General features: G+C 32.9%; 1 protein-coding gene across 1 annotated transcript in view; it reads left to right on the forward strand.

Annotated features, from left to right (window-relative positions):
- Ccdc178 (coiled-coil domain containing 178) overlaps positions 1-20722 on the forward strand; it is a 327934-nt gene extending 307212 nt beyond the window's left edge. The window contains exons 18-20 of the mRNA XM_077792201.1: positions 11910-11987; positions 20264-20398; positions 20684-20722. Of these exons, the coding sequence (XP_077648327.1) occupies positions 11910-11987; positions 20264-20398; positions 20684-20722 (252 nt within the window). The remainder of the gene's footprint in view (positions 1-11909; positions 11988-20263; positions 20399-20683) is intronic.
- The last annotated feature ends 4827 nt before the right edge of the window (positions 20723-25549 follow it).

Genomic DNA, 25549 nt, shown 5'->3' on the forward strand with positions numbered 1-25549 from the left:
CTTTCCACGCTTGTGGCCCTGAACCAAGTACAAGGAACACAAAGAGAAATATCCCATGTTAGGTCCTCGAGGACCTAATGTTGTGGCAGAGAGAGCAAAACATACAACCACCTGCAGCACACCTGAAATAAAGGAGTGCTCATCTTTGCATGATAGAACATCACATTCAAAGGGACATCCATAAATTTCTGTTTCATACCTTTTTAAAAGGAAAGGTAATAGTATCCTGTCCCTTCCCGTCTTTTACATACTTCTTCCCTATTCCTTACAAGTCTCTTTGATTTTTTTCACAATGTATACAATATTTTCTCTAAGCCTTTAAAATTCTCGTGGCTATCACCTTATGAATTATGTTTTATTTTTCTGGCTCGCTTTGAATGGATCCTTTGAACATCCATGAGCCATAATGTAGGAATGGCCTTGAATGGTTTGGTGTGTCAGCTTCCTGGTTTAAAATTTGACTTGAAACTTGTGTTTAGGAAAATTCAGAAAGTTTATCCCATTTTATAATGTATTTCAGCAACAGTGAAATCTTATTGATTTGATAATCCCGCATATCATGTAATGAGCAGAACGAGCTGTCAGAAGAACAAAGGAGAGACTAGATCTCCACAAAGCTCATTTACTGAAAGAAAAAAAAAACAACAATTGTTTGACTTGAGTACTTATGCTAACATGACAGAAAATATAATAAAATTTGCTCAGCTATTACACTTTCATTTATTCCAAAAAACCATGAGTAAGTGTCTCCATGTTGAATTTACAGCATGTGTAGCCACTGTTGTGGTATAATTGGAGGAAAGATCTAGAAGTTCCCATTATTTCTAAACCACCAACACTATTCAGGAACTTAAATTCCTCTCATTAGATTTATTCCCTCAGGTAAAGCAATGGTAGATGTCCTTTTTAAGTACCTGGAGTAATTGACACAATTCTTCAGGAAGACTGATACATAAAATAGAAGTTGGCTCATAAGGACTACTTAAGACACATAAAGATGTGTCTCAGGGTAGAAACTCAGGAATAGGACCAAACAGAAAAGGTTTTGCCGGGGATGTGGAGCAGAAGACTTCTCTAAGAACAAGGGCTTTGAAGAAGCAGCTGGGAAACAGCCAGGGGACAGTATGAAGTCACAGTGGCTGTTGCTAGTTTGATTAGAAATGTGAAAAAGAAGAGAATAAACAGTAGTTAAAACTTTCTTATTTACAGCTTTGAAACAAAATGTCTCTCTAGCTTACACCAACTAAATTAACTGTTTACTCATCAAATATTTATCAAAGATAATGATTAAGCATATGAAATATGAAGTCAGGCTGACATGAATTTTAGTTCTCGTTTTACCATCCGAGAGCCAGTTATTTCTTCTTGCTAAGAATCCTTTGTCTAACCTGTAAGATAAGAATAATGTAAATATCCTGAACAGTACTTGACATAATCAAAAGTACTCATCAAATTATAATGATAGTAAATATCGTATGAGTATTTTAATTATCATGTAAAGAATATAATTTCTCAGGCTGGGGTTGTGGCTCAGTGGTAGAGCACTCGCCTAGCATATGAAAGGCCCTAGGTTAGATCCACAGCACCACATAAAAATAAATAAAGGTATTGTGTCCAATGAAAACTAAAAAATAAATTTAAAAAAGAAGATAATTTCTCATAATGTAATGGATTTTAAAAAATACCTCATTGTGTTATCAACTTGTATTTTTGGTTACAAGTATGTTATTTGTGTTTTCCCTTATGGATTCATGTCTTGTGTTCATTTTACCATTGGACTTTCTTTTTTCTTTGTGCCACAGTATGGAACCCAGGGCCACTTAACCATTGAACCAAATCCCCAGCCCTTTTTATTTTTTATTTTAAGATAGGGTCTCACTAAGTTGCCTGAGGTCTCGCTACTAGCTTCAAACTTGCATTTCTCATGCCTCAGCCTCCCAAATTACTGGGGTCACAGACATGTAGCACCACATCCAGCACCTACCATTGGACTTTTTTTTAATATATATATTTTTAGTTGTTGATGGACTTTTATTTTATTTATTCACATGTGGTGCTGAGAATCAAACCCAGTGCCTCACATATGCGAGGCAAGTGCACTTCCACTGAGCTACAACCCCAGCGCCTACCATTGCAATTTTTAAAACATTTTTATTTTATCTTTTTATATAGTTATTATATATGTGTATATAAATAATAACTATATAAAAACTATATATCTTCTACCTGTATATATATATGATCTACTTGTGGATCTAGATGCTAGTATTTTGTTGGTTGTGTATGCAGCAAATATTTTCTCCCAACTGTAGGTTACCATTTTCATTTTTAGGGTGCTTGATGAAAAAAGTCTGGAGAAACAAAATTTTAAAATCTCTTCCTTTATGCATATAAAGATATATTCTTGTAACTTCACTATCAGTATTCATTTTTTGTCTCATTCAGTGTCTTAAGTTTTCTAATCTTTACCATGTTAATCCTATTCAACTTATTAAAAAACCATTTGTTTCAAATCACCTTATAATTTTATTTGGAAAAACCATTTGTAATTATAGTTTTTAATAATGAATAAAATTTTAATTGATTTCTGAACAGCAACTTTTTATATAGCCACTGGCAAAAAAAAATGTCTCACTATTTTTTTATCACTTAACAGTAAATTCTTTTGCATTATTATATAAATAACTGATAACAGTTCTTTACTTTGATATACTTGCATCTTTCCAAACATTTGTGTTTTTCCTTATTCACTACATTGTTTAGCTTCTCAAGTACAGTGTTTTATAACAAGATTAGACAAACCACAGCTCTGTGGCCAAATTGGCTGGCACATACTTTTGTATTGCCCATGATATAAGAAAAGTTTCATTTATATTATTTGATAGTTGGAAAGAAAATCAAAGGAAGAAAATATTTCTTGCTGTGAAAATTATATCACATTCAAATTCTATACATTAAGTTTTATTGTAACACAACTGCACTTCTTTATGTTCATATTTTCTAAGGCTGCATTGAGTTGTTTGCAGAGTTGTGTGGCTCTCACTGAAGACTTGGCCGACAAAGACTAAATATTTATTGTCTAGCTCTTTCCAGAAAATTGCTGTCAATCCTCTCACAAACAAATGAGATACGTTTTGTTGGTGGTTTTGTCACAAATAGGTCTTGAATATTTTTCAAATGTGTTTTCTCCATCCAGTAAGATGATAATATGGTTTGTTCCTTTTTTAAGTTACTGTGGTAGATAAAATGTATGTTTAGATTTTGTAATAAGTCTTGCATTTCAAGGAGAAACACAACCCAGTCATGATTAATTATGGTTGCTTATACATGGCCGTGTCCATTTTACAAACATCTACCAGTAGTTTTACACATAAATTGTTCTCAAAAAGGATAGCATCCTATTTTTCCTTTCTCCTATTGTACCTATCTGATATTGAGTTTTCATGTTATGTTTACCTTGTTGAATGAGTTGGTATATAAACTCTTCATATTTTCTGGAACTATCTATTAAAACCTGAAAACCTCTTGGATAAATCCTTAGAACTGAGTGTTTTCTGCATGGAAGTAATTTTAACTACTAAAAACAATTTCTTTAATAATTAAGAATATGTGGCTTTGTACTTTGTCTTAAGTTCGTTTTATTAAGTTCTACTTATTAGGATTTATCAATTTCATTTCATCTTAAATTTATTGCATAAGATTATCTCAATGGTTTTAATCGCTGATACTCATCAAAGTTGTCAATGTTTTTGTTCAGATGTTATTAATTTTTAGTTCCTACTTTGTTGTGTTTAAACTGGTATATGTTGTGGTATACACTCTTCTAACTATCATCTTCCATGCTTGACATTCATTAAATTACCATTCAGTGTTAGGTATTTAAAATTTATTATGATTCATTTTGATTAATGTGTTATTTAGAACTTTATCCATACATTTTAAAGATATATATTTTTTATTTTTTTGCCTTGTAATTTAATTACTTTCTTGTTGACAATGTGGTTTCTACCATGTCAGTGCTCTCAAATATAATACTTGTTCTTTGATCTCATAAAATGTTGTGTTTTATGTTTTACCTTATGTTTCCAGTTCTAATGTTTTATAGGTGCTTCAGAAGACAGTGTAATTTATAATTTGGAGCACATGTGTATGTATGTGTGTGTATGTGTGAACATGCACCCATAAGTATATATGCATATTTGCTAGCTCATGTTTATTAAGGCCGTCCATCCTCACCATTATTGATTTGCCAAAATTGATGGCTATGTTGAAATCTCTCAAATGTTGATGTATTAGTTGATTTATATTCTTAGTGTATTATTGCCAATTTATTAGTTGCATATAAGTGTTGAATATATGTTTCTGATTAAAAACAAACTATTTTTACCTTTATGCATATATATAAATACAGATTATTGCTCTAAGAATGCTATTTGTCTTAAGCCTCTTTTTTCTGATGTATCCAAGATTTCATTTTGCTGGTGTCTGCTTAATAAGTTGTTTTGATTATTTACTTTTAGAATTTTGTAGCTTTAGACATTAATGCATTTCTTGTCAAGTTTATGTAGGCACAATTTTCTAAACCCAATCTATTTTAATTGATTGTAATCCATATATGGTTATTGCAATCAATTATATATTTGTACATCTATTATGTAACTTTTTATTTTTAATTGCTCTGATTTTTCCTTTCCTTCTTTTTATCCAAAATAAATTGAAATTTATTTTGTTTATTTTTTCTTATTCTTATTACATTATTTCTATCATTTTGTATGACATTTTATTTTTATCATTAAACTTCTAATATAACCATAGATACTTTTCTTAAAATATGATTATTATTTTATTTAGAACTGTGCATCTTTTAATTTAAAATACGAGTTAAAGATTTTGATTCCCAGCCATACATATTATTGCTATAAAACAGTTATTTTCTTCATTATATACTTAAATTAGGTATAATTTTTATTGGGATTTCTATTTTATTATTATTTTATATAGACAGTGTTTAACTTTACATGTTTACCTTTTCATTGTTCCTCACCATTCCTCCTTGCAACTTAGAGCTTCTCTCTGGAATTATTTTTATTCTCCCTGAATTGTATCCATTCTCAGAGGTACATCAGCAATAAACTCTCAGTTTCAGCTTACTTAAAATACCTCTTCATTGCCCTTGTTCTGAAACAATACTTTCCCTGAGTCTATAAATAAATGCTGCCATGGATTTTCAGAAATTCAAATATGTCATTCCACCATCATACAGCATGTAATTCCTTTTTTATTTCCTTAAACATTTTGTGCATAGTTATTTCATTTTGTTTGTAATCACTGAAGTCCTGCAGGGCTATGCCTGGCAGTTTTTGTTTATCTGAATCTCATTGTTTCCACTGTATTTATTCAGTAATCTTTGATTGAGAGCTTATTGATCTCACATCCCAAGTTGAACTGCTTTCTTCCAGAGAAAATGAACACTGGATTTTCCTGGAAGGCAAAGGGAAAACCAAAAACTTAGGTACCCTGAGCTGCAATCTAGCAATCTAAGTTTAGTCAGAGAGACCAAGTGCGGACAGCACCCAGCACCCTAGTGCTGGTGATCTCACAGTGCTCAGACTTCACTCCCAGCCCCTGGGCTGTACCCTTGGGGATTTCCTTGATGTGATTCAAACCCTTCAGTGCAATAAAAGTATTTGCATGAAAAATTTAGTTGTTTTGAAATTAAAGCTCCCTTCAGAGTATCCAGTGGACTCTTTTCATTTATTTTCTGTGAGTTCTCAAAATGTATGGAATAAATTAAGAAAGAAAAAAATACTGCCCAAAGAAAGCCCTGTCTAAAATTCTGTGACCCTAAATGTTGCAGAAAACAGGCTAAAAATGGAAAATGAGCTTGAAATGTTAAAAACAAGTCCCTTATATTGAATAAAAGTTCCTGGGACACAGTTACCCAGGTTTAATCATGCCAGTGGTTTCTTAAGTTCTACTCACTCAGCCCAAAAGGCACTCACAACAGTACATGATATTCAGTAGTAAATTTTCAATATTGGTTCTAGGTCAATGTACAACAGTGATAAGTTCTTTTTTAACTAGTATTTTTATACCTCTAAAATATTCAGGGTGAATTATTATGCACACATGAAAATGGAGATCAAAGGAAAAATGAAACATGAATTTTTTTTGCACTGACTCAGGACCTCAAATTTATACATGATTTGTTTAACTTCAGGAACCGTCAGAGGATTGAGAACATGTAGATTTATTTTTTTTTATTGGTTGTTCAAAACATTACAAAGCTCTTGACATATCATATTTCATACATTAGATTCAAGTTGGTTATGAACTCCCAATTTTACCCCAAGAACATGTAGATTTAGATTTTTATTTTGGGGAATACTGAAAGAAACAGAAATGCTATTCATGGCATGAAATTTGTTAATTTTTATAAGCAGAACATCTACTACTCCAAAGACTAAGGAAAATTCATCTTGAGTGTTATTCTTATGCTTCTTTCTTACAAGGAAAAAAAAATTGTCCAGGCACATGACATGCCTTTTTGCTGTTATCATCAAATTAAGAGGATATTTAGTTAGTTTGCATTATGAAAATTTGCTAGACTGTTCACTCATTCAGGTTAGATGAGAGGGCTTAATGTTTAGGTGGTGTTCCTGGCTATGAACAAGAATTTTATAGACACAAGGTCAACCATAAATTGGCCAGGGCAGATCTTCCAGGACAGGTACTGTTATATCTTAACATTTGATGAATTATGCACTTACTTCTATCTTCTTGGTTTGGGAAAGTCACTTTCATTCTGGCTGTCTATGACTTTGTGCCAGTTCTTAACGTTTGAGTCACTTTGTGCAATAACTCAAATGTTGCCTTCATTTGGCCTAATTTTATGTTTTGAAATCTTATTCCTTGATGTTTTTGTTTTTGTTTTGTTTTTCCTCTTTCTTGATGTTTTCCAAACCATCTGAGAATTCCCACCATTTCATTTGGAAAGCCATGTTCTCTATTTAGGGTCTGTTACATTATGTGCTATTAATTCAGTTTAGCTTAATGATATTAGTGACTGCTTTGTTGACTCTAACGTTACTTCCTAGTTGAAAATGCCTTACCTAAAAAATTGACACCAATTTTTAATTTTGTCTATGTAAATACCCACACAGAGAAACATATACATATGCTCTAAGTGTGTGTAGTACAAAATGATGTTGTGACATATGTACACCTTGTGAAGTTATTACCTGAGCCAAGGAAATTGATATCTACATCATCTCACATGGTTACCTATGTGTGTGTATGGGTGTTAAAATTATCTGAAATACACACATTAAAAATGTGCCACTGATATTTTAAACAGGATGATGTCATGAAAGGCCCATGTCAGAGAAAAAAAAAGTTTTAATAATTTATTGAAAAACTAAAAAAAATAAAATTTCTGTCTTATGGTAAAAATGGGTAAGTCACTTTTCAAAGTCAGCAGAATAGTTTCTTCAAAGCCTTCTTTCTTTCAAGAAAATTTCTAAATCTTGGATGGGCAATCCTTTCCTGAGGTTCTGTGGTTGGATTCTATTCATCTTTATTAATCAAATTTTTAATATTTATTTTTTATGTGCCTGCAAACCATATTGAAGATAGAAACTAGCTGGCTCACTGGATCTTTGGTACTTAACAATCTCTCAATAAAAGTTTTCTTTATCAATAAATGATAATAGCGACATTGGCTTCTACCTAGCAATGTAAATATAAATAGCATTATGGGAGTGAGATGATATTTTCATGATGTTAAGTAAAATTAAAATGTAGCTCATTATCAATTGAGAAACAAGTGCCTTAGAGAAGATATATGCATACACATGGTAGGAATTCATTCATTTAGACAGCATTCATTTGAAATTTGTAGCCATTTAATAAAGACTGGGAAACTATATTTGCTCCATGAGGAATCATTTGTTAAGTAAATAACATAAATTTGGAAAAAGACTGGGTTAAGCTACTTTGGGAAACCAGCTATATTTTAGAGCATAAAATTCTTCAATTATTCGTATGTTTAATTCATTGCTATTGAAAAATGATTTTAACCTGTTCATTATTCTCCTTTTGCTAGAGCTTCCACTTACAAGCAGTAATAATGGCTCCTTGAAATTTCAAAAGCATTTCCATGTCTACAAAAATATTGCATAACCCAATGTTCACTATTAAGGCCTTGTCTTCTCTTTTGGTCTCAGTTGATATATCACAGGCTCTCATGGTACTCAATTCTCACTACTATTAGAAAAGATAGCATGTTGTCCTTAATTATTTGTAACATACAGTCATAATTTTATATAATTAATAAAAGAAGCCAGCATGCTAACTTTTCTAACTGTGATAGGAATCAAGGGTAAGGAGGGAGTGGAGGATCAAATAGAACAATACCTACAGCTAAAATTGATGGAACCTACTGAATGAATACACAATGAAAGATGAGGATAAGGATGGTGCATATAGCTCCAGGGTTTTTGGCTAGGATGACAGTAAATGATGGCTCTCATTCTAAATCACAGGACAGACAACAAGAAGAGAAAGTAGGTTGGATGAGACCTAATGGATTCATCTTTGAGCTTTGATGAGGTCTCACTGGGTAGATAGGGAAAAGTCTCCAGTAGATAATGATAAAGACCACTCAGGCCTAACGGTGTTTTCATTGCAGATAAGAGTCTGGGAGACATCATTGTTTTACTAGTAGTTTGAGTTATGGAAGTGTATAAGGTCACTCATGGAGAGCATGGTAAGAAGAGAATGAAAGGCCGATCCTTAGGAATTGCTGATATTTAGTAGTTAATAGAGAATAACCAGTAAATAAGATTGAAAAGGGAGCATAGAACAATAGTGGGAAACCAAGGACACAGCAAAGAAGGAAAGACTTTCAAAAATCAGTAGGTATAAATCATGATACGCTACAGGTGATCTTTCTGTAGAGCCATTTCATTAGAAGGGTAGGAAATGTCTGAGTAGAAGGAACTAATGAAAGAGAGAAGAAAAAAAAAAGATATTTTCAGTTTCCAATGTCTTACTGACAATTTTGTTTAGTCTCATTATACTATCATGTTTCTTACAAGAGACAATCAGTTTCATGTGACACTAAATCCAAACTCACAAATTATACGAGTACTACTACCATCAGAAACTTTTAGTGTATGGCAGACATCTGTAGTTTCCTAATAGTTAATATTGCTTCATTTATATTAATCATTGGCACCAATGTTCTTTAATGATGCTTTGTGTATACTGGGATTCAGATCATAATGTTTCCTGAAAGAGTGGCATTATGGTTTGGATCTGAGGTGTCTCCCAAAAGCTCATATGTTAGACAGTTGCAAGAATTTCCAGAGGTGAAAATGATTAGGTTGTGAAAGCCTTTACCTACTCAGTGGATTAATCCAATGACCATGGGTTGAGTGGGTGATAAATATAGGCAAGGAAGTGTGGTTGGAAGAAGTGGGTCACTGGAGGCATGCCTTTGGGGTTTATATTTTGCCCCTGAGTAGATCTCTCTGCTTCCTTGTTGTCATGTCCTGAGCATGTTCTTCTGCCAAACCCTTCTATCTTTATGTTTTGAGACCAGGACAATGGAGTTGGCCATCTGTGAACTGAGACCTCTAAAACCATGAGCCCCAAGTAAACTCCTCTTCTATGTTGTTCTTGTCAGGTCTTTTGGTCCCAGCAACAAAAAAGCTGACTAGAACAGGTGGCATTCATGACCAATACATAAGACATTAACTTATTATTAATATTTTTTACTATATTTACTGTATGTATCCTGGATTCAATTCTTTTACTCTGGTTCAAGCCAACAAATGGGTTGGTAAATTTTTAGCAACCATTCCATTTGCACTATTCTGCATAATGTCTTCTTGCGCTCCTTCTAGCCCTAGATACAGTTCAGGCTTTTCTGATGCTTCATTTCTTATAACGATAATCTAGTTCCTTTCTGAGCCCGTATTCTTCCACATTTTTTAATTGTGTCTAGGATTTTCTTCTCTCCTACAGCTGAAATTCCAGAAGCAGTTTAAAACAAATAATCTCAGAAGGATTTTTGTTTACCTATATCTAGAAAATTTTAAATTCTGGGGTTATTTTTAATGAAATTTGATATTCTTAAAGTAGAAATATATGCTGCTTCTTACAAATTCAAAATAAGCTAGCAAGCACTATAATTATTTTTGATTTAATGTTTTTATTGTAAATTAATTTTAGGTAAATGTGATTATTAAAGTATCCCTTAATTTATTTGCACTGACACAAGTGGATCTCGGAAGACTATAAAGATATACTGTCGATAAATCATGAAAAATAATTATTAACCCACAACACAGAAATGAATAGCAAAAGAGAATTTATTTGGCCATGTTTAAAATCAAGGGATTTAATTACTTTCGGGCAAATGATTGACAAGCAGACAAGTAAATGGATATCTTAAAAATATGTTTATCTCTAAAACATAGTGTCAGTATAAACTTTCATATTTTAGTCTCTTTGTGAGCCCACTTTCAACTGTTTTTTGAACAATTATTCATTTGAGCAATGTTAGGTTTTTATTGTGAGGATAATTTTTATAATGTTCTTGGGATTTTGAGTGTGAAATTTAGTAATATAAGTAAAATATCTAAATAATTGTCTTCACCTTTTTTTGGCTCAAACATCTATTGGGATGTAGTAATTTCATTCCAGAATTAAATAGCTATGAAACCTAGAAGGCTGTGAGTTTTGCAGCTTATTATTACTATTAAACATGTAGCAATATTAGATTAGTCATATGTTAATGCCATAGTATGCATTATAGTTATAAAGTATGCAAAATAAAATCACTTGTGTGTTCACATAAAGGGATAGACCTGATCATAAGCTTTTCAGTACAAAATTTAGCAGCATCTCTTATGAATCAGTTTTCTTTCTGTCATGTCATCAGAGGTTAAATAGAGAATTTTGAAATATATTATACTTGACATAGTTTAAATAATAGAGTAGCTTTTTATTAATTTCCTTAGAGACTCATTCCAGATTTGGGAATGCATGTGAGGTTTGTTTTCACTTATAAGTATACCTCCACGTTCGACAAAGGACTTTTCCCGAAATGAGCTACGTGATCTTTTAGCACCAGTCTGTGAAAGAAAATTGATAATAAAGAAATACCTCATTACTTTTGAGATTTTTATATTGTATATATGTAGCTTGGTAACTGAGTCCTATAAGAAGATGAGTATTAACCGAATTTGGTGTATCTGTCATTGCCCCCTTGCCAAAAATCTGTGGAATAGTTTGTAATTGCCATTGTTTGGGTTATTACAAAAACCAGAACTGATAAGGCTTAGCTGTTTGCCTAGTGTGCTGCACTTCACATCACTCTGGTGAATTAAAATTGCATTCACATATCTTTGCTTATCAGGTTTATTTATCTGTCAGGGATTGAGAAAGGCAGTATGCTCTCAGTATGTGAAACCTTATAACAAGCGGGTTGGAATTGTAACAATTACTTTAATGTTATAGTGCAAATGAATGAATATATATATATATATATATATATATATATATATATATATATATATATATATATATTTCTATTATCTATCTGTCTTCTAGCTAAAATTTATTCCTAGAGGAAAATACTGGGTTTTTTTTTCAAAATGATCTTTGTCATATTTTGTCAAAGCTTTAAATATGATTTAATTGGATTACCTAAAGCACAAATGTAAAACTGCAGGAAATAGCATGTTTTCTTTTCCTTTGTCAAATATATGTAATTCTTAGATCCAAATCTACAATAGGATTGTTTGCTTGACTGTGTTTATAGACAGACAGTACAAATAGACTGCATTAAAGTTTTAATTTTCTCCCAAAGTAAATACTCTTTATAATATTTCAACTCTTAGGCTGCAGGTTTCTCACCTACAAAGCTCCCAAGCTCCCTAACAGGCATATCTGATGAACTTTCGAATTTTCATTTACCCGTGATGTGTCAATCCATGCATATATATGCATCTTTAAAAAATCCCGTGACCACTAAAAATAGTCATTGTCACAGACCACACAGACCCACTCCTATTCTGATGCTACTACACCAGGAGGTAATTTTGGTTTGGTAGATTTTAATTTGGGAGTTCAGATTTTAGGGTCACAGACCAATTGAGAGGAATGTTCAGAAATTTCCAATGTACCCTTGTGTCCACCCTCAACCGTATACACATATGCACAGCCTCTCACATTATTAGCCTCCCACACCAAAGTAGTACATTTGTTAAAATTAACAAACCTACGATGACACTTCACACTCACTCAAAGTCCATGGTTTACTATAGGGTTCACTCTTGTATATTCTACGGGCTTGGACAAATGTATAATGACATGTATCCATCACTGTGTGTTCATACAGATATTTATACGGTCCTAAAAATCCTATATGCTCTCATAATTCATCCTAGGAAGTGATTTGGGAATTTGGAATTATTCTACACCTCTTGTATTTGTCCAACATCTTGTATTAATAAAGTTTATTTATTATGGTAATTCTGTTGATTTCCTATTTCAATTTGTGGCTAATGGATTTTTCATGTTATACGCAAAAAAATTGTGTTCTTTTTAACCACCATCCACTTTTATTTAATTAAATATTTTTTTTTTCATTCAAAAATCTATAAATGTGGTATTATTGAGAACCTGTCCTAGATAGTCAAATCTTGAACAATTATATATTGTCATCAGTCCCGTGGTGGGCAACTCATTTTTCATTGGCAAAGTCCTTTGAGTGCTGATCATGAACTATCTTCTCTGCTGGTTACTATGAACTTTGTATTCTAAGGGACTTCTGTGTTTTCGGTATTGACTGGTCTTTGTTTTCCACAAAACAATTTATAGTTCATTTTCAGATAACTATACATATGGTATTTGTATTTTAATTAAAAAGACTGTTGTTATGTCTGATTCTTATAAGCAGAAATTCATTATAAGGACACTTCTCATTTCCTTGAAATGTTCCCTTTCTGTTTTTCCAGGGTTCTTAAATTGCAAGAGCCAGTTAAATTATGTGCTTTGGGGAGTTAATTTTTGGCACCATATGTCTCTAAAAATGATTTAATTTTATCTAAAGTATGTTTCCAATGATATTTATGTTCTGTAATGCACAGAGACAATTTAAGAAATTTTAAAAGAAAAAACACACTAGTCTATTATTATTTCAACACAATAGCATACATACAATGTGTGGATAAGCTTAAAATTTTGTTATTTAGATTAATATATTCTTCATAGAGCTCTGTAGTTGCCTTTTGAAACTATGAAATTCAGATTCCCATGAAAACATTTTATGTATGTTAATCTTTAATTCTGTATGAAGTAATTTATGAAAGTACTACCCAGTAACTGTATTAATTGTGTGTGTGTATATGGAGGGGTAGATAGATATACCAAAAATATTAGACAATTTATTAAGCATCCAGAAATAGTAATTCTTTCCTTATTGTAAACTTAGTTAACATTTTGAACATTTATTGTAGGTAAAAATCACATTTAGTGCATACATAACAAACATCTTGTACAAAGAAGCCTGTGTTTATATGTTAGCAGATGGTCAAGTGTAATGGAACACTCTTTTAAAAACTAGATTACAATAAATTCTCTAAAAGAAAATAACCTCAAGCCACAAAATGGTGTGGATGCCTTTTTGCAGAGGCCAGCTTGATTTAGTTTTTTCATGTTTTAATAAAAACACTAAATGTGCAGTAGGCTAGAGTATGTATGAATTATAAGTATATATGTGTATGATAAATTTCCTGTACCTTCATAATTTTGGTGAATCTGGACATTTGCCCTGTATATTAAAACATGTCTAGATGCACTGAACACCTCTCTCAGATGCTTCCAAATATTTCCATTCTTTTTCCAACAAGTTAACCACTCATCTTCCATAAGTGTTTCTCGTTCCATTTTCATTTTAATACAATTTTTATGTAGTCATCAAGTTAAAATATAAAGTATCTTTTCAGTTTTTATTTCTATAGATGTAATACTATATGTAATACTTGCAATTTTAGTGTATCATTTTAAATATACTACAATGTAGTTTTTCATGACTCCAGAGACAAGATTGTTTGTAAATCACAAGATTGTAAATTTTCACTATTGTAAGAGCTGCTGTAAATTAACATTATTTCATATGTTTCCTTTAGAACATAGTGGAAAGGTTTTCTAAAGTAGTCTTTCTCATACTTCAGCACATATTAGAATCTACTAGAGATTTTGTTAAAATTCGTTGCTGGGCCCTAGAGTTTCTGGTTTGGTAGATATGAATGACACTATCTCTGACAAGTTCTGAAGTGGTACTGAACCTGATGGTTTGGGAACCACACTGAGACAACTGCTGATCCAAGGTGTATAGACCCAGCTTAGTTGCTGGATCAAAGGGACAGCAAATTTTCAATATAAATAGCAAATTGCACTCAAAAGTCTGTGTCACACTGTATGCAAATTTGAACATTATATGAGTTTAATTTTCTTCTATATCTTTACTAATATTTCTGGTGGACAGACTTTTAAAAAATATTAGTCAATCTGATAAATATGAGGTAAATATATTTGTACTCTTCTATTAGAGTTAACATGTTTTCAAATATTTAAAAAATGTTTCTTTTTCTGTGAATTGCCTGTTTGCATAATTCAACCATTTTTCTGGTGTGTTGATTGCATTTTCTTGTTGATTTGTAAGGGCTCTTTATATGTTAAAGAAATTCTTGCCAGAACTTCATTGGTAGTATTTTCTCTAAATCTGTGGTTTGTTTCTGTGTTCTAATTTAACTATTGTTAAGTTTTTGATAAGATTAACTTAGTTCCATTAGAATTTAATATTTTATTTAAAAATTCTTCCCTTCCTCAAGATCATAAAATTACTTTCTTATATTTTCTACCCAAATTTTAAAAGATGAACTTTCTTTATTTTAATCCATCCCGCTTTTATGTTGGTATATATTATGAGCTAAGGATCTCACTTTATTTTATTTTGCATAGAGATAATTACACCATCCTTTCTACACTGATTTGTGATGCTATCTCTGTCATATATCAAATATCTATATTTTATGTACATGCATCTGTTTCTCAGCTGTCTTTTATGTTCAAATGCTCTGTTTATGCATTTCAATGCTGATATTACTCTTAGTTCCTACAGCTTTAAGATGTTTTATATATTACATAGCAAATTCTTTGAGCTTGTTCTCCTATTTCACAATAGTCTTAGCTATCCACAGTCCTTTGTTCTTCTCTATGAATTTTAGATCAACTTCCATGAAACGTGATGAGACTGTAGACAACTGTATACAAAGTCATATGTCCATGACACTCTTTTCTCACACATAAAAGCATTATACCTACATTTTTTCATTCCTTATTTTATATATTTCAAAATATATTCATAACTCTGTGCAAATTCCTGCACATTTTTAAATAATTTAAACCTAGCTACCTTACTTTACATTTTTTTGCCACCTTACATTTTATTTTTTGGTTATGAATGGAATTTTTCCTGTAACAATTCAAAATTTGTTATGCTGACTTCTAAAAGTGTTGGGTTTTTTACAATTTTTTTATTGCAGTATTAGGAATTGAACCCAGGGCCTCATGCATGTACTACTGTGCTATACCTCCATCTCAAAATGGTGTGTGTGTATGTTTTAATACTGATCTTATGTGCAGAAAAATTTCTACACTCTCATTACCTCCAATTGTTAATTTATAGATCCTCTTGAATTTTCCATAAGCACATTCATCCTAACTCTTATACCTATACATTTTTATTATATTTTCTTATTTCTTTGGCCAACAACTGTAATAAAATATTTAAGAGCAATATTGATTCCTAATATCCTCACTTTATTTTCCCTGTGTAAGAATATTTTTTAACTCTCTGTAATAAAATATTTGGTGGAAATTTTTGATTTATGCTATTTACCAGGTTAAACCTGGTCTGTTCTATCTGTTTAGTAAGTCCCCCCGACTCCATGGGTAATATGTGTATTTATTTATTTATTTTTATTGATTTAAAAAAATAAATGACAGCGGAATGCATTACAATTCTTATTACACATCTACAGCACAATTTTTTATATCTCTGGTTGTTTATGAAGTATGTTGACATCAATTTGTGTCTTCATACATGTAACTTCGGATAATGATGTCCATCACATTCTACCATCCTTGCTACTCCCCTGCCCCCTCCCTTTCCCTCACACCCCTCTACCCTATCTAGAGTTCGTCTGTTCCTCCCATGCTCGCCCTCCTTATCCCACTATGAGTCAGCCTTCTTATATCAGAGAAAACATTTGGCGTTTGTTTTTATCTGTTTAGTAAGTTTTAAGAAATATTTATCTCGTGATCACTGTCTGCAGATATGTGACATTTGGGCTTTAACCATAACCACTTGTCTAAAATAGTTGTTGTCATAACCAACTATTAGATCTTGCATCCTGTCCATCATCTTCAGTATTTTACACTGTTTGTTGGTTTTGAATATCTATTGTCTCTGGTGTGTGTATGTGTGTGTGTGTGTGTGTGTGTGTGTGTGTGTGTGTGACTGTGACTTCCTAGGCACTGGTTGTTGTCTTAAAGAAGGCCTTCAATTCTTCCTGTTCCTGGTTCTTCCTTTTCAAGGTTATTAGTTGTAGATTTCTTTTCCCAAAACTCAGGTTTTTTTTTTATTGACCTTTTTCTTTTTAATTTGGTCCTCAAAGAAATTCTCTACTTAAGTGACTTTCATTAATACTTACAGATGGATAAATTTGGTCTTGGTGGCTCCCCTAAGCTAGAATGCAGGCTACTGAACATAGACTTAGGACGCAAAGATGCTGTTCATCATTTAAGTTGAGGACGTGGAAAACGTTACCATCCAGCTTTCTTTGTTTACACAGGTTAAAGAGCTCCCACTTGTAAAATTTCCTGCACTTTAAGGAATTCCTCTAAAATATACCTATTAAATGACTTTTATTGTATGTGTGGCTACTATCATATTAATTTTTTATTTTCTCATGATCTACATTCAAAGAGTAGTTCCACGTATCCTAGAGTCCTGTGATAGGGAAGTGAGTCTATTGAGAGCTAAGCTAGGCCTAAGTAATGACAACTTTGAACTAAAATGAGCACTCCAAAAAAATAAAATAAAATAAAGTAGTATTTTGCTGTGAGGAACTATTTTATGAGATATCCGATTCCACTCGGTGAGGTTAAAAGAGTTCATCCTACAGTCACTCTCTTGAAATCTATTATTTCTGGCTGAAACCTATGAACTTTTATTGTCTTGCTAGTCTGTTATCCAATTTTTGAACAGAGTGGGTCCCTACTTACTTTTGTCTTGAGCATTCTGTCACAATAATCTCCAAGCACAATGTATGTGGATAAAATTTTGTCATGTATTTCTTGCTGATATCTGACAGGGGTAGACAGGCATTCATTTTTCATTAAAATCTGTTTTTAAGGATGCTCTGTGGCCCAGGATCTACAGGCCTTTTGCTTCTGAATGTCTTTATGACTACTCTTAATCTAGAGGTGACTGCTAAAAAATCAGAGGGAGACAAAGGAAAGCCATTGTAAACTCAGATTGATGTGTGTGATATCATAATTAAGAATTTGAACTTTAAGTTAGAAGAATATAAACTAAAGGTGGTTAAACTCTTCAAAATACAGATTTCTCCACTGCAAACTGGGTTTGTTTTTATTTTTATTTTTTTTTTAAAAAGAATCTGTCAGTAAATTCAACAAGTTCACAGTGAATACAATCAACCTGTCCCCTATCCCCAACCTAGCACTTTTAAAGAAGAAAATCTTTAAGCTTTCTGGTCATGTTTTAATATGAGATAAAGTATAGAGTCACAAAGTTTTTTTCAACATGTGTATGAGATTATTCTCAAGAATGTCTATCATGATTGCTTTTTTTCTGTTGTTATTTAGTTACCCCTTGATGGCAGCTTCTTTACCCATTCCCACAGTTTAAGACTAAAGTAATTTATAATTTAAATAGAGGCCTGTAATGCACCTTATTATTAAGACAAATTTAATTAATATTATTTAATCACTGAAGCATGCTTCAGGTAATAGAGGACCACCACTCTATTTCTATGTGTCATTTCCTAACTCCTATACCCTCTGCCTCTGTTACATTAAGTGAAGTTTTAATATGATCTCATGTATTTGTGAACATTTCTAATGAGTTAAATTTTTCAAATGTCATATGAGTATATCAGGATGCAACATACTGTCCAATTTGGCTTATATTACAGAGAAAAAGTAAAAATAAAAAGCTTGCCAGGATTTCTCTTTGAAAGTAATGCAGTAATCTTTAATAGCCTAAATTATCTTTAAAAAAAACACACCCATAAGCTTATTCTAGATAATGTAGTTCAACATTTAGTAAGTTGAAAGACCTATGTTTTTCATGGGTATTTTTGGTCCTAAATTAAGCCAATTAACCAAAAATAGAGGCTTCATCTTTCTATGACCTGAACATAAATATATATACATGTCAGTCAGCTTTTCATCACCATGACCAAAATCCCTGACAAGAACAATTTAAAGGAGAAAAAGTTTCTCTGGGGCTCTTAGTATCAGAGGTTCAGTCTGAAATCTGTGGAATCCTTTACTCTGGGCCTGAGAGGAAGCAGAACATCATGGTGGAAGAAAGCTGCTCAGCTCATGGTAGCTAAAAAGAGGAGAGAAAGTGGAAAGTCAGGGACAAAAACAATTCCCCAGAGCATGACTCTCTGTGACCTACTTCCTCCAGACACACCCCACCTGTTCACGGTTACAAGCTGGTAATTTCATCCAAATTATTAATCACTGTTGAGGTTAGAGCTCTCATAATCTACTCATTTCACCTCTGAACATTCCTGCAGCCCTGCCAGAACGTTTTGGGGGACATCTCATACCCACATCCTAACACATGTTTTGGTTATAATAATGAATACTTGAGGATAATGATGATAAACAATTCACATGCAGTGCCAAGTGTTTAAAATAATTATATTTAAATGAGCTGTCTTATTGAAATATAGGTACAGAAGATTTCTCAAATCCATACATTGACTGTTGAAGTTTTACAAAGAATCCCACACACATAACCCAGATCACAACCCAGAACATAACATAAAGTTAGCATATTCTTAACATGTTTTTAGTCAAATATCAAAAGATTTCTATGAACCTTGTTGGATATCAAGTGTTTGGTGAATTCTCTTAATTTTTACAGTCTGAAAAATATACCAAGCAATTATCCACATTACCAAAAAAAAAAAAAAAACTGTTTTCAGTAAATTGAATGTTAGGAGTTTTAAAAAATTGTTTTTATAGTTAATTTTATTAAATTTATTCCATTGAAAATAACCTTATTGTAGTAATTCTGTATGGTATTGCTAAGCTAGCTGTTAAAGAGCAAAAAGTGCATTGCTTTGGTTAAACTTCCACTGTTTTGGTTTTTACATTAAATTTGAGAGAGAGAGAGAGAGAGAGAGCAAGCGAGCACACTGCATGGGGGAACTCTTTCTTTCACTATAGAGATCAGTATGAAACATTCCATTGCTAAACATTGCGCCCACTGTATTCCCATGCAGTGACATGTTTCCATGTCACATGGTCAGAGGGAGGTAGAGTAATAAGGAGTTCTCGCTGGAAATTTCTTTCCTGTTATTGTTCTCCCTCCACAGTTGATGGCAAAGTTAATTCTCTCTAGTTTTGTCATGCTCTAAAGCACACATTGCCAGGCAATGGTAAGCTTTATGAGGGGGGGGGGGGGAGAAAGAAACCACAATGTCCATCAAAGTCTTCAAGTTACATTTTTTAAACTTTGGCCTGACCTGATGTGCCATTCAAAAAAGCTTCAAAAGATTATTTTTTAAAGAAAGGTTCAATATGTCCCGAGGCTATCGGTTTTGAGTTAAACTGGGTGAAGTAGAAATATTTTACTCATCAGCTTTGCAGTCACAGAGTTTGCCTCGGCTAGAACAAAACTGCTGAGGCATTTAGAGAAAATTAACCCCCCATCCTGGCGGCCAGATGTGACTGGTTTCTGATGAATGCACATGAGTGGGCTGAAAAATCAAGGGAGTGTGAAATTCCTGTCAGGTCCGTACAGAGCAGAATGGGCCATTGACTGCTTTCTATATTTCCCTCCATCATTCTTCTTGAACACTGCCATTAATTTCCTCTCCTCCTCTGACTTGTGTTTTTTTTTTTCCCTCCCTCTTGCCTTTAGCTCTGTCAGCTGCAGAGAAACATTCACAAACAGTGGCAGGAGTACTTCAGACTGGTGGTCCTCTTCAGCCAGACACAGCTGGACAAGTTCCAGGCAGAATCTCAGGAGGGTATTCAGAAAATATTAGCTGTGCAGGTAGGTGATTGCAGGGAAGTAGGAAAGATCATTCTGATCTAGATTGAAAAGCAAATGATGGGTAGTGTGATGAAGCATTAAAACCATATCCCATCAGAGTTTTATAAATTTTTAACCTCTTTAATAAACTGGGATTGCATGAAGGATGAATTCAGTAACTTAGCACATGCACCATGCATACTTTGGGGGAAAAGGGAGATTTGACTTATTTCTCACAAACCTCAGAACAGATTTTTATACATACATTTGGCATAAGTGTATTTTTTTTTCCTTTCAAATCTTCAGGCTTTGCAGATGCCATTTCGGCTGTTGAAAAGATGTTGACAACAGTTACTTGGCGACACTGTTGTGCAAAATCTGCTTCAGTGAAAACCTTCTTATGTTTATTCTGTTTAACGATTGTCTTTCCTTTTTTACTTTGCAAGAGGCTTGTCCTGCCATGCAGATTTGGAGATAGACTCTGTTTGAAAAATAAGCCATTTGGGACCAGCATGAAACTGTGGTTCTACAAGCATGTGACATTTTGCCATCTTTGTTTCTGTAAAAATATTTAGTGAATCAACTGCTTTTAAGAAGGAAATATTTTAGAAATCCCTGTGAAGACTATTACTGCAATATTTCTTAAAATATTTCAAATGAATGTTTTGCCACTTCAAATGTTGAAAGATCTGTCAAACATGACCTCACAAAGGAAAATATCACAACTTTGTCTTATAAAAAATAGAATACCTATTCTATGATAAACAAAAGTAATATCACATGCTCTTTAAAAACCATTTTCGATAACTTACAATATAAGCAGTGAATGCCAAACTCCAAACCAAATCTTTTTTTTTTTTAACATTTTCATTACACATGCACGTTATGGTGCTTTTACTACAAATAAGGAAAAGTGCTTTGCAAAACATTTCTGAAGCTACTAAGCTATTTCAAATTTCATTTTCACTGATGTCTATTTTCTTCTGATGATGGCACAAAGCATGTGTGTTCTATATATGGTTTCCATTGATGATGGATTATAACAAAAAGTTTTAAAAATAGAAAATTAAAAGAAAGCTTTTAAAAGGGAGTGATTAACACATGTAGGTTAACAAAAATTTATATACAAACTTGAGTATAAACTACAATTTCATTAATTTAGAAGTCAGGAGCATTTTGTTTTCCTTAAAAAGTCTGTTAACATATAATGCATTAATAATTATGTGGTGGCTATGGCTTGTGATTTCCTTTTAAATATTCACAGGTTATCTGCACATTCTGATTAGTCTAAGAAAAAGCTCCATACTTCTGCCCAAATATAAATGCTCTTAAAAATCTTACAAATAATCAGTTTTCACTGTGAATTATGATGTATTTTTTTAAAATACTGAAAATGACATTGGAATATCTGAGTTTTTAATCCATAACCTTCAACAATATTTATTCTGATTTTCATTAGAAATTCACCAACATATTCTTTACCCAATTTGGTTTTAAATTGCTTATTTTTATGGCTATTACATACAATGGAAATTAAGGGACAGACTAGGCTAGGTGGGAACATCTACCTGGCATCTAAAGACACAGCAGCCAGCTTGGATTTTGTTTAGGAAACTTGAGGAGCAAGGAGTTAGTGTCTTCTTTTCTTATCTTCAAGAAATACCATTAATTTAGTCTTTAATAAAAATGTAAAAAGCAAGTCTCAGGATCATGCTACAAAACTGTGCAGAGATGTGCAATCCTCTGGGTGGGAGTGGGGATGGAGTCTAAAACATTTCAGCGTGGTGCACACTGACCTAGGCGCCCCAGCTGCTACTAGCCTTCCCAGCCCCAATCTCCCTCCACATTAAGTCCTTCAGTCTCTTTCTGCCACTGCAAACTTCTCACTCATCATGACACTTGCTGTTTAAGCCTTTCTTTCTCTCCTATGAGCAAGCTCTTCTTTCTGTAGTACTCTTCTTTGTCTTATTTGTTAAAGAACGCCTGACCTAATTCAATCACCTGGCCTACAAAGTTCCCTGAGTCCTTCCCCCACCTGCCATTGCCACATGAATCAATTTCTGTCTCCTTGGACCTCCTGCTGCACATTGGACATATCACTATATTAGAAATGTATTTCCATCTGCTAACTTGCCCTGCTTGTGGACAAGTGCTCCTTTCTAGAAGTTACTAAGCTCTTTCAGGGCCTTACTCCACGAGTGATACCCATTCAGTTCTCCCTCAGTTGTTTTTAGGGTGGAAAGACGCTAGGTAACTAAAGGAATTTGATAGAACCACATGCCTACCTTTGTTTGGGTTTATATCCCATATTTTTTTAAAGGAAAACCTGTGATGTAATATGTTTGTGGAGTGAGTCTGTGGGTAGCAGTATGTACAGTTGATTCAATATGGCTAAACATCGCTTAGCAGACCAAATGCTGTTGTTCTCCATTTTCATGATTTAGCCTCAGGATTCCTTTAAGTGTCAATTTAGAGGAGGATAAATGATGCTTTATATTTTGAAATTGTATTCAAGTGATACCATAAGATATTAATGAAGTATTGGATAAGAAAATTATTTTATGAACCTTTTGAAAAATTAATTGTGTATAACTGATATTGAGCTAAATCAATTCAAAATAAATTTTACACAGTTAAAAAAAATTCTTCATCCTTGCACACTTGGAGCAATTCCTTTCAGGACCACTAAAAGGCAGTGATATAGATCTGCAGTTGGCAGAAAACCAGGTGGACCAGATAAGCTTTTGAATGACATGATCAACCAGAAACCCGTAAGATGAATGGTAACTGGAATAAAGAATTGGCACATTTTACTTCAAAGCTTTTTCTATGAAAAAGATTTAGGGATTTTAGTTGACCCCAATTTTAATATGAACCAAAGCAAACTACTACCACCTGGGAACCAAAAGCATGTACTAGCACTAGCAATCATATAAGACTCTTTCACTCTGACAGTGTTTGGCATATTTAGTGTGATTATTATTCAATATTTCTATCAGTTCTTGTTTTATTTTCAATATGTTTAACCTGTTGTGTTTAATGCTTTTATGGCATCTTATTTAGAAAAAAAGACCAAGAACCAATGAGTTGTTCAAATGAGAGATTGTGATATAACTCCAGGGCCTTAGTGTGATCTAGTCTCAGTAAGCAAACATCTTTTTGTCTGGACTTTTTCTTAAAGTGAGTATGTCTGCAGGATTTTATATAGTTTGGAAAGGATAGTTTTAGGACCATATTGACACTCTAGAGAGCAGCACTATAAGAAGATCAAGGAGAGGGAGAAATACAGAAAATTTGAATACTTAACCATAAAAGGAAAAGGCTTTGAAAAGTCAAATATCTGAAGGGCTATAAGTGAAGGTTTGTATATTCTTTATTGAGCTCTAGAAACCAACATTGGGACCAAAGAATGGAAGAGGTTAAAAGATGGATTTGAGCCAAACAAGAATAAATTTGCTTTTGAGTATTGCTCTCCAAATGTGCACTACTGATGCTCAACCAGAAGGCAGATGAACACAGACCAGGTGTGTTAGGAGCTACACTGGTTGAGGGGAAGCTAGTAGGCTGAGTCAGAGGCACATGCTTAGGGCTATACTTCTCCTAGGCTGTCACCTTGACCTCAATGCACACATATTTGTGTGCCGTGCCTCTCTACCCAGTGGTACGTAAGCCTTCTCAACTAATATTCATATCTTATTTGTTCATCTTTGTCTCCCTGGAACCAACTACATTTCTGGAAATGTGATGAGTACAAAAATTTTGTTGAGTTAATGAATTGATTATTAAGATAAATATGATAAGCTCAAAGGTTCTTTCCAGCTCTAGCTGCCTGCAATTTTGCATGTTAGTAAACAAAAACATTTGCCAGTTGTTTTGCTGGGAATTTTAATGGCACAGAAGTGATATTTTCATTCATTTAGCATGCGCGCGCACGTGTGCACGCGAATACACACACACACACACACACACACACACACACACCACAAAATGCACATATAAATAAATACATAAGACCCACCTAAGTTCCTGTATCTGGAAGGGAAATGAAAGGAAGCCAGAAAAAAAACACAGAACAAAAATCCCAAATCATTTAGCAATATTATATAAAAGAAAATCTGAATCTTTGTAAAATCTACAGAACTTATTTTAAAACATGCATTTTGAACTTTTGAAACATATACATTTAGAGATACTATGTTTGGGGAATAATATTGCTAAATCTTACTGTTAAATTGTAGATAATAATAAATATAGTTGCAATAATTTAAAATATCTGTTAGAGATATGGAAATAAGATTTGTCATTCCAAAACCACAAGAGGGAAAATAAAAGTACCATAAAATTGAACAATTCAAACTGCAGGACAGAAAAAGGAAGGGCATTGAAATATACAAAGAGCAAATGCATTAGTGATTATAATTACTGTAAATAGTTTCCTTACACAGTTGAAAGCTGTAGATTTACAGATTAGTCATAAAAATAAAAGTCATGTTATTTAGAAGAGATGTACCTCAGGCAAATAGAAATTTAATAAAAAGCATGAAACAAAAAGGTCTAATCTAAAAGAAGAGAAACTTTGAGGCAAAAAATAATTAGACACTCAGATTTTAGTATTTATATTGATAAAAAATAAAATCTGTTATGATCTATCAATAATGAACTTAATGCCCATGACAGCATAGCTTCAGAATATATGAAGTAAGATCTGGTTTAAACCCAAGAAAAATTTCCAATCACAATGGGAAATATTAGCATATATTCTTGAATTTTTTAAAGTAGAAGAAAAAAGAATATCACTTGATATAATCGCAAAGAGATCCAACTGTAGAAAATATATATAACTATATAAAGACAGATTAAAGGAAAAGGCTATGTTTTGTTCAAGATATACTGAGAAACAATTGCTAACAAGAGCAACAGTGTATTCATTCTAATAAAAATGACAAAACAGTTTAGAAAATATAATCCTTAACCTCATAAAATGATCTTGATAACTTGATAAATGAGGCACAGAGATACTGCTTAAGAAAAGGGCAAGACTATCATTATTTTCTGTTACTATTGTGTTTCTGTTATCTAAGAAAATAAACTGTAAAAAGCAATAGAACTAATGAGACAGTTATTTAACATGACAACCTGAAATATAAAGCTCCTAAGAATAAACAACAAAGA

Source organism: Urocitellus parryii, chromosome 13 (genome assembly GCF_045843805.1).
Source record: "Urocitellus parryii isolate mUroPar1 chromosome 13, mUroPar1.hap1, whole genome shotgun sequence".
Classification (NCBI taxonomy): domain Eukaryota; kingdom Metazoa; phylum Chordata; class Mammalia; order Rodentia; family Sciuridae; genus Urocitellus; species Urocitellus parryii.